This window comes from Canis lupus, chromosome 29, assembly GCF_011100685.1.
Source record: "Canis lupus familiaris isolate Mischka breed German Shepherd chromosome 29, alternate assembly UU_Cfam_GSD_1.0, whole genome shotgun sequence".
Lineage (NCBI taxonomy): Eukaryota > Metazoa > Chordata > Mammalia > Carnivora > Canidae > Canis > Canis lupus.
This window is the reverse complement of record NC_049250.1, coordinates 18036715-18049306: the sequence shown is the minus strand read 5'-3', so window position 1 is coordinate 18049306 and position 12592 is coordinate 18036715. Positions and strand designations below refer to the sequence as shown.

Here is a 12592-nt window from a genome sequence, read left to right as displayed (position 1 = left end):
CCCTCCATAGGGCTCTGATCGCCAAGAAGCTCATGAGATACCAGGGAGATGGTCAGGACACGATCCTCAGGGCTGTCTAGTGCCTTTGTGCAAACTGTGCCCAAAGGTACATGGTTTGGCCAGTGGAGGAAGAACAGCTGCACCGCAGCTCCAGTCACCCATTCTGCAGAATTTGATCAGCACAACTGGAGAGGTGGCCCTCAAAACAGCCTTACAGGAGATAGTGTGACACAATAAAGGCATATTCAGGCAATCTTTTTTTTTTTTTTAAGATGGTATTTATTTATTCATGAGAGACACAGAGAGAGGAAGAGACAGAGGCAAAGGGAGAAACAGGCTCTCTGTGGGGATCCTGATGCAGGACTCAATCCTAGGACCCCGCGGTCATGCCCTGAGTCAAACGTGGAACCTCAACCAACCCTGAGCCACTGAGGCATCCCATATTCAGAGGATCTTACCTCCGAGAAACATTAAGAAAGGTTTCACAGAAGACCAATGTTTAAATGCAGAGGAATGAAGAGACTTTTCAGAGAGAGAGGACATGTCACCAGAGCTACCTGAGGTTCTGAAGCAGCACAGGGCACTGAGCTCCAGGCTGGAGGGGAGAGGACAGGGGGCATGCTGCTGGGTTAGGCAGGGGCCTTGCGCAACTGCAGATTCCACGTTCTTCATGCCTGAGGTATCAGGGAAACATGCAAGGGTTTCTACCACAGGGACGGGAAAAGCAGGGCAGGACAGGAAAGAAAGTTTTGTTGCTTTGGAAACAAAGCTCAGATGACAGTGTAGGAATAAACTGAAGGTGGAGGGTTTAAAAAGAGAGCCATCATTAGGAGGAGACCTCAAAAACTTGGGTAACGTCAAGCCCCTGCAGACAACAGTAGGGGCCCCAAGGCCAAGAGAATGAAGCTGAGAAATCTCCAGGAAGTGGTATTGATAGGATACAGCAAAAGGTTAAATGTAGGCATCATGGAGAAAAGAGAGATCGGGATGCCTGCCAAGCTTTTAAGGAAAGCCAAACTGGGGAGTAGGGGGAAGAGGCGTATTTGGGAAAGGGTTTCAGGTAAGGAGGAGGCCAGGACTGTGCAGGTTGACTCTGGATGTTCAGGTGGAGGCTAAGAGTCAGCGGAACAAATGCATACGAAGCTCAAGAGAGAGGACAAGGCAGGACATAAAGATGGAGAAAGTGGCAATGCAGACCCGGACATGAATCTGGTGGGAATAGGTAACCCAGGCAAGGATCTTTCTTAGAGGGGACCAGTGTCAAAGCTGAAAGCCTTTGTGGCTGAAAGCCACAATCAGCCAATGGGACTGATGAACTGTTGCAGAAGAAATACTTGGAATTATTTTTAGTCTTCTAGCTACAAAATTTCTTACTAAAATTTTTATTTACAATGGAAGAGCAATTACCATGTCAGTAATAGAGAACAATCCATTAACAGAACCTGTTAACATAAATTTCTAGAATGTGCTTTCTTTCTCCCTCCCTCCTTCCTTTCTCTCCTTCCTCCCTTCCTTTTCACTTTAGGTTTATCTATATGCATACCCATTCTGAAAAACCAAATAAATAAAGGTTCAACTTGATGAAACATTTATTTTACCTTTTAAGTGATTTTCTACACTATTTGAATTGATTGCTAGATTCAACAAAACTTAAAGAATCAGCTATGTATTCATAATCTTTAAGTTTTTCGAACTGGCTCTCCATCCAAGATCAACCAAAGGAGTTAAGTGTTTGAAAATGCTTTGGAAATTCTCAAACAACTGTGTACTATGAATATTTTAATAGAAGTAGGAGCTTTGTATGTTCTTCAAGGGAAAATTTTTGAAGATGGAAGAAAGAGTCCTTTGTGTTCTGAAATTTCATCAGCAATGAGATATTTTACTCCTAAATCTCTGGGGAAAAGGAATAAATACTATCTTGTTTCTTATCAATTATTTGGTAAAGAAATTAGTAGTAACACAAGCATTTGCATTTCCCAGCTGAGTTTCAGAAATGTGCTTAATTGCAGATAAAACTCACACAACTGGGCAGCCTCGGTTGCTCAGCGGTTTAGCACCACCTTCAGCCCAAGGTGTGATCCTGGAGACCCAGGATCGAGTCCCACATCAGGCTCCCTGCATGGAGCCTGCTTCTCCCTCTCTCTGTGTCTCTGCCTCTCTCTTTCTCTCTCTGTGTGTCTCTCGTGAATAAACAAATAAAATCTTTAAAAAAATAAAATAAAAATAAACCTCACACAACTGAACATTGCCAGATCAAATACCTTTTTGCAAATCTTGCTAAAAATATGAAGCAGTTTTGAACCAGGACTCCTCATATGAACAAACTCCTTATTGGCATTATAATAATTTTTAAAAATTAATGTATATCTAAAGTGCCTTATTCTATAATTAAGATACTAACATATTTGGTCTAGAAATTTTCAATGTACTTTTAAATATATAACTGTTGAAGTCCCTACAGTACTGCTGTACTATTGAAGTTTGTCTCTTATGGGAAAACTCCATGATGATGCTTTAGAAATGGCAAGAATGAGGTGCAATGATAATTGAACAAATTTTAAAGCAAATGAAAATATTTGCTGTAGACTGAACGTTTGCATATCTCCCAAATTCATATGTTGAAACCTAACACCCAATATGATGGTACTAGAAGGTAAGGCATTTGGGAGGTGATTAGGTCATGAGGGTGGAATCCTCAGGAATGGGCTAAGTGGCCTTATAAATGAAACACCAAAGAGATCTCTTGCCCCTCTACTATGTGAGGACACAGAAAATGGCCATCTATGAACTGGAAAATTGCTCTCACTAGACACTGAATCTTAGGCCGTTAGCCTCCAGAACTTCTGTTGCTTATAAACCATCCAGTCTATGGTATTTTGTTATAGCAGCCTCAACAGATAGGATACTATTTAAAAGACATTGCTGGCCACAATGCATTATTTTACTAACTAAACAAGGTTTTTCTTTTCTTTTAGTAATAATATTAGAAGTATTCAAAATACTGCTTTAGCATGGGTCTTATACCACATGAGAAATCCAAGTGAATCTGAGTGCTTTTTTAACTTTCTTATAATTTCTGCCCATATTCTGCCCTCTTACTAAGTTAGAATCTTCATAAAGTATAATAGCACCCAATTCATACACCTACCTTTTCGCCGTTCTCTTTCTTTCAAAATAGCTTCAAACCACTCATGCTTCTCTTCAGGTGTTTTTGCCATACACACAAACCATTTATTTTTCGCTGTGTTATGTATTTTCCATCCATTGACAACAATGTGTCCACTGCTATGGAAGTCAGCTGGAAATTAATGGGTAAAGGTGAACAACAAAAATAATATGTAATATTATATCAATACAATCATTTAATTCGTAACAGTTCCAAGATCACGGAATTCTTTAAAGTATCTTTATACTTGTTAATGAAGAATATAAAAACAAAAAATTAAGTATTTATACATTAAATGCAGTCAGTTCTCAGGAACAGAACATTTCTAAATCATAACATTAATCTATTACATGAAACTGAACATCTGAACTTATTAACATTCCTTTCCTCTATGTCCAGAAATATTGTTAAAGTTCCTAAAGCAATAAAAGAACTTTTAAAAGGATTTTCATCTCAATAATCAGATATCTAAGGTGTCAGGTTCATTTTGTCTTTTTAATATTCCTTTGAAATATTATTCTAGGTTTCACAAAAGCAAACTATACTGCCACAGAACAATTCTCAGTGTTTAATGAACCACACAATAAAAATCAGAACAAATGAATGGAACATACCAAGACTGCATATACCTAATCTTCAATAAATGGAAAGGTACAAAATGCCAATCCATTATCATTGCTCATGATTGAAAAATATGCACTCTTTAAAGCCACATCATTCCATATAAGTGGCATGAATAGAAACAAAAAGGTGTTTTTTGTCACATTGTCTTTTTCTAGGTCTCACCATAATTTTGGCCGCACTGTCATGCTAGATTTGAAAATGTCAACAGGAAACTCTCTATGGCAGTTTTCTGCCTAATAGCAGATAGACAATAGTGATGTTATTTGTATCCAGCTTTTACTGGTATGACAGTCTGCAAAGCAAAGATTCCAAATGAATCCAAAATGAAAAGACCTATGACAAAGGCCTGAATCAGCGCCTGCACCAATTTAAAGTAACACTTTTCATTCATCTCCCAGAGAGTCACTAAACAGTAATAGTAGACAGGAGGTCAGCCACAAAATGTTAAAGGTAGTTTAGAGAAATGACTTTGTGGCACCACACCTGCTTTTTGTTTCTTTGTTGTTTCTCAAATGGCCTATCTTATTTTGTGAGTTCTGAGTAGAGGCAGACAGGATTGATATTCATTGTCCTAAAATCTTGTCCCCATAGTCCTTTAAGCTCCAAAATCACCACACAGTATCTGTATTCAGATTAACTATTCCAAAGATGCATTTTCAAATGATCCTGCATAGTTGAGGGTATTTAAAAATTCCAAGTTATATTTGAGCCAGGACAGACTTATATATTAGTCTATATATATGTGTGTGTGTGTGTGTGTGTATGCCATTATCCCGATATAATAACAAGAACAATTTCTGATAAAATCGAAACTAGCAGAAGATTTCCCCCATCAGGAAATTACAGTCTGTTTTTAAAAAGGAATTTTTATACTTTCCTTCTTACATTTACTTATTTAATTCCTGCCCATATCCAATACAAAGTAGCAGAACCTAGTAATACATGTCAGATAGGTAGCAATGGCATTAGTAAGAAAGTAAAAATTATTAGTTAATAGTTATACCAGAATGCCTTGTTACTACCTATAAAACTCACCAACTAAGACATTATGATAAACTGGTGGGAAAAAAAAGATTGAATTGTACGTGTCCACACACCCTCCTCCCCAAATGTATCACCTTATAGGGCCAGTATCACAAACAAGCATAGGCTTTTCAGACTCTCCCCTCTTCCACAATTAGACTGAGATTAGCTAAGTGAACCCAGAACTGTGGCTTAAAAGAGCCCACCTTCCCACTAGTCATTACCCTTTTAACCATCCAGGTAAAGAAAATCACAAGAGCCACATGCAACCTGCAGGAATAAAATACTGAACTTACTTTAAAATGAAGGTAATGTATTCTTCCCAGAGAACACCAACGAACACAAGTCTATGTGCTAGGGTGATGCTCCTGGCCCTGCACTCCATATGCCCTGGGTCAGCCAGCCCTGTAACCTGGGTCTTCCTTTCTTCTCTCCCTGGATTATTTGAGCTTGGCCCTGATTTCTCCACACTCTGCTGACTCTTCTTTCAACATTTGTCATCAGGCCATTCCTTACTTCAGCTGCCTTTGGTAGCTCACCACTGAATCAAGTGAAAGTATGGAAGCTTGCTTTAGAGGTTCTCCTTAAACTGTCCCCACATGATCTAACAATACCATTTTCCACTGTGTTCCAGTATGGCCCTGCCACTCTTTGCTGCCTTCCTCCTAGTCCTGTGAATACTTATCTGTTCTCCAGGCTGATGCTCTCATCAAGCCACCCAGCTTGGCTCTCTGCCTCAGCAACTCTTTCTTCTCTTTAAAGTGTACCACCATCTTTCATGAAGACTTGCCTAACCATGACAACCTGTGCATTCAAACATCCCCTGGAAAATGTATGATTAAACTCAGAACCAGACAAATCAGCTTGCCTATGGCTATTGCTTCATGCACAGAAAGCAAGATCGTTAAGTGACTTTAAAATCTGCTATGTCAAATAATAGGTTAATTGACATAACCTTCAATATAATATTTTGAAGGAACAAGTTTATGTCATCTAATAATTTTAAATGAAAGGATAATGTTCCTTTTTAAAGTTTATGTGCTGGCCACTTTCAATCGCTAATTTAAAAAATCATAAATAATTTTAAACAGAGATACAAATATATGAGCATATATACATGTGTATATACATACAAGAGGTCTCAAAGTATAGTATAAACATCACATATCAGTTACTAAATTATCAATGTTCTGCAAAAGAAGCAATAGATTCTCATTTATTTTAAAATGAGAATTAGTGATATATAAATGGCTTCATAGCTTCAATCATAGCACAATTTTTAATAACTTCATTCTAAAAAATAAATTTGAACTAAACTTATTTATAAGAAACAGCCACATAATGATCATGGAAAAGCCCAACAGTGCTTTTGCTTAGTAGAAATTTTAAAATATTTTTTAATGAAAGAATTTTATTAGTGGCAAATGCAGAAATTTGCAAGTTTCAATGGACCACAAGTATAATTCTATAGGATGTGTTAAAAAGGAATAAAATTAAAATTGTCATTCATTAAGTGTAGCATATCCAAATTCAACTGTCTCTAGGCACTGATGTTTTTTCTAAAAAGAAAAATCCAAAGGGCAGCCCTGAACAACTCACTAATTACTTTGAAACTATGCAGTTTGCAGATTCCTCACTCTTAATTCAGCATAGTTTTACATAATGAGATGAGGTTTTTCTAAAACTAATACTACTATAACTCTCAGTGGAAATGCTGGTATCCTTTCAATAGTGTGAGTTTTAATAAGATGGAAGCTAGCCAACTACTCTATACTCAGGCTAGGAAACAGAAGGAACTGACAGAAAATATTATTCAAAACATCAAGAAACTGATGTCTAAACAATGTGTTTAGCCCTTATTCTGGTGATCAACAGTGTGAATGAATAAATTTCTAAGAGAAATTTTTTAAATTGCAATTTACTCACATTATGAATATTTAATGTTGAAAAAATTACTTTATGGAATAAATCTTTGATTTCATTGAACAATAGAAGAAAATTTTCTGGCATCCAAATAGCAGAGGACATTATTTAAGGCAAAAAAAATTTTTTAAAAAAAGAGGCTCTGATTTTTCCTTTTAAAAGTAAAACTAGCTCCCTTGACTCTTTTTTAATTCCCAAAATCACTTGGGAAATGTTAAGTGTATTAGGAAGGAACTAATATATGCTTGATAGTCTTCTCAACATTGTAAACTTATGCTACTCATTAATTAAGAATGTATTCAATGCAGGTTATACAACAATACTGTAGTTGTTAAGGTAACTATGGCTTATCTATTTTATTGACTATTAAGTAACAATAAATACTATGTTATGTGGTGATAACACATGAAGATAAAGATGACTAAAATTCAGATGATTTTATTTAATTGAAAAAAAAGGATACAAAATTATAATTATCAGTGTTTAAGCGTTTTTAAAACTCTATGCATAAGAAGAAAACTGGAGGAAATATTTTTAAATTCCCATTTATTTCCCTTTAGATGGTGAAATTATCCAATATTTTCAACTTATTTCTCTGTTATTTCCAAATTTTCTTGAGAAAGCAAAATTTAATTTTAAAAAAACAATGTGCTCAGTATCTTTAAATGGTTTCAAATATTTATATTGAAAATGACAACTGAAATCTTTCTTCAAAAATATCTATTCATTTTAAAGAACACCTAAAAGAATGAAAATTTTCCATCTTACTCAATTCAAATTTGATCACTGTATTGCAATCTGCGGTTTGCCCAACATTGAACTACAGATCACATTTCTGAAAGGTCACCATTTTGCTCTCTGTCCAACTACACAAATAAACTAGTTCTTAAGAGAGAATACAAATGATCTGTTGCTACTTTTTGAATGAATTTCCAAGCATATACTATGAAAATTACCAAGAAAATGAACTGTAGAAAGTTCAACAGCTTTCCTACTTAGGTCTTAAGCTGGATACTTTTTAATGCATAATGTTCCAACTAATATCTCAGAAAGAATCTTCAAAGAAAAATTAAATTAGAATTCACTAAAATGACAGTTGGATCTAGAGAATGACGGAATGGAAATCTGGCCATAAACTCAATGGTTACCATCTCCTTGCACATAAGAAGTAATAGACAACATGGGTATATTAAAATAAACACAAATTTTTACACTTCTGCATGTCATATCATCATTGCATTATTTTTTTGGATTCTGAGATATAACTGATGTAATCCAAATCACTAAACATTTTAAGTAAAAGTATAATCAGGTTTATTTTTCAAAAGATTTATATGGTAAAAAAAATGATTTAGATGATTACACATTGACTAAAAGCTCAGTCTCATTCCAAATACCATTATTTCTTCTGCAAGTCTTGAGCTAAACCAATGTGATCAGTTGTCTGATGGAGTCTCATAGTTAGAAAAGCATTTTACTTATACCTAGAGCATACAAAAATACCTAGCATTTCTATAACATATTCAAATAGCTGGGGGAACTCTTAATTTTTCATCAAAAGTTCTAAGCATGCTTAAAATATATATCTTGGTTAATTAATTTGTATTATTTATACCACAATATGGCATAGTTGTTGTTTGTTTTTGATTTTGGCAATGAGCAGATTAGACTGACAGCATTTGCCATCCCTCAAGGGACTCATCCAGGGTCCAAGTGTAGGAAAGATTTTGTCTATGGGCATCGATCAGCTCTGCTGAGACCTATCAGCATCAGAACACCTATTCTGGGGGACCCCTGGGTGGTTCAGCGGCTTAGCGCCTGCCTTCAGCCCAGGGCGTGATCCTGGAGTCCTAGGATCGAGTCCCACGTCAGGCTCCCTGCATAGAACCTGCTTCTCTCTCTGCCTGTGTCTCTGCCTCTCTCTCCCTCTCTCTCTCTCTCTCATGAATAAATAAATAAAATCTTAAAAAAAAAGAACACCTATTCATAGAGTATAAAGTAAGAACATTTAAAACCTGAGCTCATCAAAAAAGAAATGGAGATTCTGTGATGGAAATAACCAAGAGGGACACCTGGGCGGCTCAGCAGTTGAGCATCTGCCTTCAGCTCAGGGCATGATCCTGGAGACCCAGGATCGAGTCCCACATCAGGCTCCCTGCATGGAGCCTGCATGTACCTCTGCCTATGTCTCTGCCTCTCTCTGTGTGTCTTTCATGAATAAATAAATAAAATCTTTTTTTTAAAAAAAAAGGAAATAACCAAGAAAACAAAAAAGGAGAAGGTTGGCATAGCACCCAGATCCTTTCTTAGAAGAAACAAACAACCAAAGTTAATCTCTATATTCTGATGCATCATCTCTCCACTGTTCTCTAGATGGTCCTTTTGACTTAAAACCCATCTGGGGCCTCTGCTTCATATTTCTCAAGTCATGCCAGGGGGAAAAAGGAAACCTCACTCCAACCCCAGCTTCGTATGAAACAGCTGGACAAGTTAGTTCTTCAATGAGGCCTCATTTCCATCAGTGGAAATGTTGATCTTCAAGATCCTATTCATCTTCAGAAATTCTAATTTTGAATTTCCAAGTCCTGGCTGAGGATATAGACTTCTCCTAAAGACATAGTAGACATGCTTATTAGAAAAGTAAATTTTCTTTGCAGGAAATGAAGGGAAGGTATCCAGCTGCAGCCTAAAATTTCTTTAAGTGACCTTATAGCAAGTATTTGCAGCCAAATTCCAGCAGTATGCTGCATGTGTATATTTAAGGAAGAAATAAGGCCTTCACCGAATACTACAAAGTGTAATTAAATTCTTCATCATATTTCGACGAATCCCGAACCTTGGAAGTTTGTGCCAACAGGTGCCATCAGACAACTTATAACTAAATATTCTGCAATGTCCTGCCTTCTACACTAATTCATATCTACCAGGGTCTGAGGCCTTGTTTCCATAACATCCCTATCTCCCAGGTACTGAGGTTCTGAAGGCTACAATCACTAAAGCACTAAAAGAACATTTTCATGGGACTGAATCCAAAGTCCATTTGCATGAAAGCTCCATCACTCCACACAGGCTCTCACTCTCCTACATCTGACACAGATATGCTGAAGATAGTATCCTACACCCATGTCTCCAAAGGCCCTGGGCTCTTAGATTTCTTTATCCAGTGTCCCAGTTTCCCACAGCATAGGAAGCATGATGAAATTCATCAAAATTTACCAAAATTCACTTAGATTACCAGTGCAGATGGTACAAATGGGGACAACCACACCATCTGGGGCAGGGGGAAGGAAGTGAGACACAGGAGCTGTGTGTCCATGAAAAGGCATAAAAAGGGAAAAGAAAAAAAAAAGAGAGACTAAAGCAATAGGGGACAGGTGGTTCCACCAGGGGGAGATAGGGCCAAGAAGAAACAGAGGGGAGGTTTGAGTATGCCTTCATCTGCCTCACTTCCACCCACCTCAAGTATAAACATGGCTTTGGATATTCTCTTGAGCAATCAGGTTACTGAAGCAAGACAGCTGTTCACATTTAGACAGACAACATTCCTAAATGTCACTAGTCTCCTCTCAAAGCATTAAGATGAATTAATGCTACATTATAAAAAATATTGTGCACATCCTGCCATGTAAAGATAGCCTACTAGGTCCCACATGATAGGATGTGAGTACATGCATCTGTATTATAGCCTGCAGCACAGAAAGGGATTTTCAGCTGTGCCAGCTGTCACACAGCTCCACGCCTCCATCCCCCTTCAACCTGTGAGGAACCTCACCACAAGAAAACTTGGCTCCCAAGAGAGTACACCCGAATTTTGCTCATTGCACATCTTTGCTCCTTACCTGCAGCACTCATGCTTCACTATTTTTTAGGATGCTAACAATGGGTCAGAGAAATGGCACACAGGTGAGCATCGGAAAATTCTTATTCCTGCAGATGATAACCATTCTTCTCCTCTCTGGAGTAAGAGATGGCAACAAAGGTATGTGGTAGGGGGGAGCTGATCTGTGCCCCAACCCAGATTTAAATTCTCTATACATTTCTCTCTAGACATTTCTCTATATGGGAATTAAAGTCATTTACCAATAATTAATATATTTTATTTCATCTTGTCTTTTCTCCTAGAAGCATATCTTTGAAACTTTAATTAAAGTCATTGGGGAAAAATGTGATCCAATTTACTAGCCATTCATATTATAGATTAGTTTATCATCATATTATGTAATCTGATCTATGTATTTTTTCGAATAGAAAACAACTTATTTAACCTCATTGTATTTAATATTTGCGACTAATTGTGATTTGATAAATTGACTTGTCAAAGTCTGTATCTTCAAATCTACATAGCAAAAATGCATATATAAAATATGTAAAGTACCTAAAGTACTTTAAGCGAACACTTAAAATACAGAAACCACCCTTCCTCTAAGCAAATCGATACCACCTTTATATGCATACTGGCTGTATAGCTAAAACAAATCTAGTTGTCTATATTCTACAGTTAATATATTATATGAAAAAAATCACATATATACATATAAAACATAGTATTGCTTGAAGAAAATAAGCTCATTCCCTATTTTCTGCAGTCATGCTGGTGATACCAGGAACTGTGATTGTGTACGTCACTCCTGTTCAGCTATTTCTTTGTATCTCTGTGTTGAATACTAGTGTGTTTCAATCAAATACAATTTTCTACTTTGCCCATAGTCCCCCTCTCCCTTATCTCACCTTTCTCCTCCAACTGCTCTATCTAACCAAGTATTTCTAAGCTCTAATTCACTGCAAATGATTATTCAGGTGAGAAGTCTGCCTTAGGAGGGAATTTACTAATGGTGTTTCATTTTTAAAGTACTAATTATCTACCTGTGCCATCATCCACATTCTCCACTTCCATCACCTCTGTATTGATCCGGCCACGAAAAAGGTACCGATGTCCATCTGTAGATGCCTTGCTATTCTTCAAACGTCTTGTAATGGAATGAAAGCACAAAAACTTTGTTACTAAATTTAATAAAAATGTATTAAAGCAATATGATTTAAGCTATTCTTTGGAAAAATAAAACACACCAATGCAATCAATGATATCAAATATGAGGCTCCTGGTGTTTACTTATGTCCTCCCATTCAAAACAGCACTGGTTGCTTTAGAAAATGAGACTTATGTACCAGCTTTTTAAAATTAATGTAAGCGGGTACCTGAGTCGCTCACTTAAGCATCTGCCTTCAGCTCAGGTCATGATCCCAGGGTCCTGGGATCGAGCCCTGCATCAGGTTCCTTCCTCAGTGGGGAGTCAGCTTCTCTCTTTGCCTCTCCACCCTGCTGTATTTTTCTCTCTCAAATAAATAAATAAAATATTTTAAAAAATAATAAAACAAATGGAAGCTTTGGACTAAGAACAATATACAGTTGTTCTTACTGTGGATAAATATGTGCTTTTGCTCAGTTTAGAACATCAAAGGTACCAAATCAAAGTCTGACACAAGCTAAAAGTTATTTTAAAATTTCATTTGATTTCTTTCACTTTCATTTCTCATTTTTCAGTAACGAGCTGGTAATTTCCATTTTTTCAAGCTCCCATAAAATTCAGTTAGTACTTATGATTCCTCTGCAAAGAAACTGTGCTAGAAATTCTTAAGTTGCGTGTTATCCAGCTGAAAATAGTTTTCCTATATCGTTTCTATGATATGAGAACTATATACTTCTTGAATAAGTCTCTTAATACACAGGACACCTTGGTGGCTCAGTGGTTGAGAGTATGCCTTCGGCTCAGGGCATGATCCTGGGATCCAGGGACAAGTCCCACATCGGGCTCCTTGTGGGAAGCCTGTTTCTCCCTCTGCCTGCCCCCCCTCTGT

General features: G+C 37.0%; 1 protein-coding gene across 1 annotated transcript in view; it reads right to left on the bottom strand.

The window, feature by feature from the left end:
* Positions 1–12592, bottom strand: part of PREX2 (phosphatidylinositol-3,4,5-trisphosphate dependent Rac exchange factor 2) — a 276462-nt gene that overhangs the window by 163508 nt on the left and 100362 nt on the right. The window contains 2 exon segments of the mRNA XM_038579474.1: positions 3149–3298; positions 11600–11703. Coding sequence (XP_038435402.1) covers positions 3149–3298; positions 11600–11703 — 254 coding nt within the window.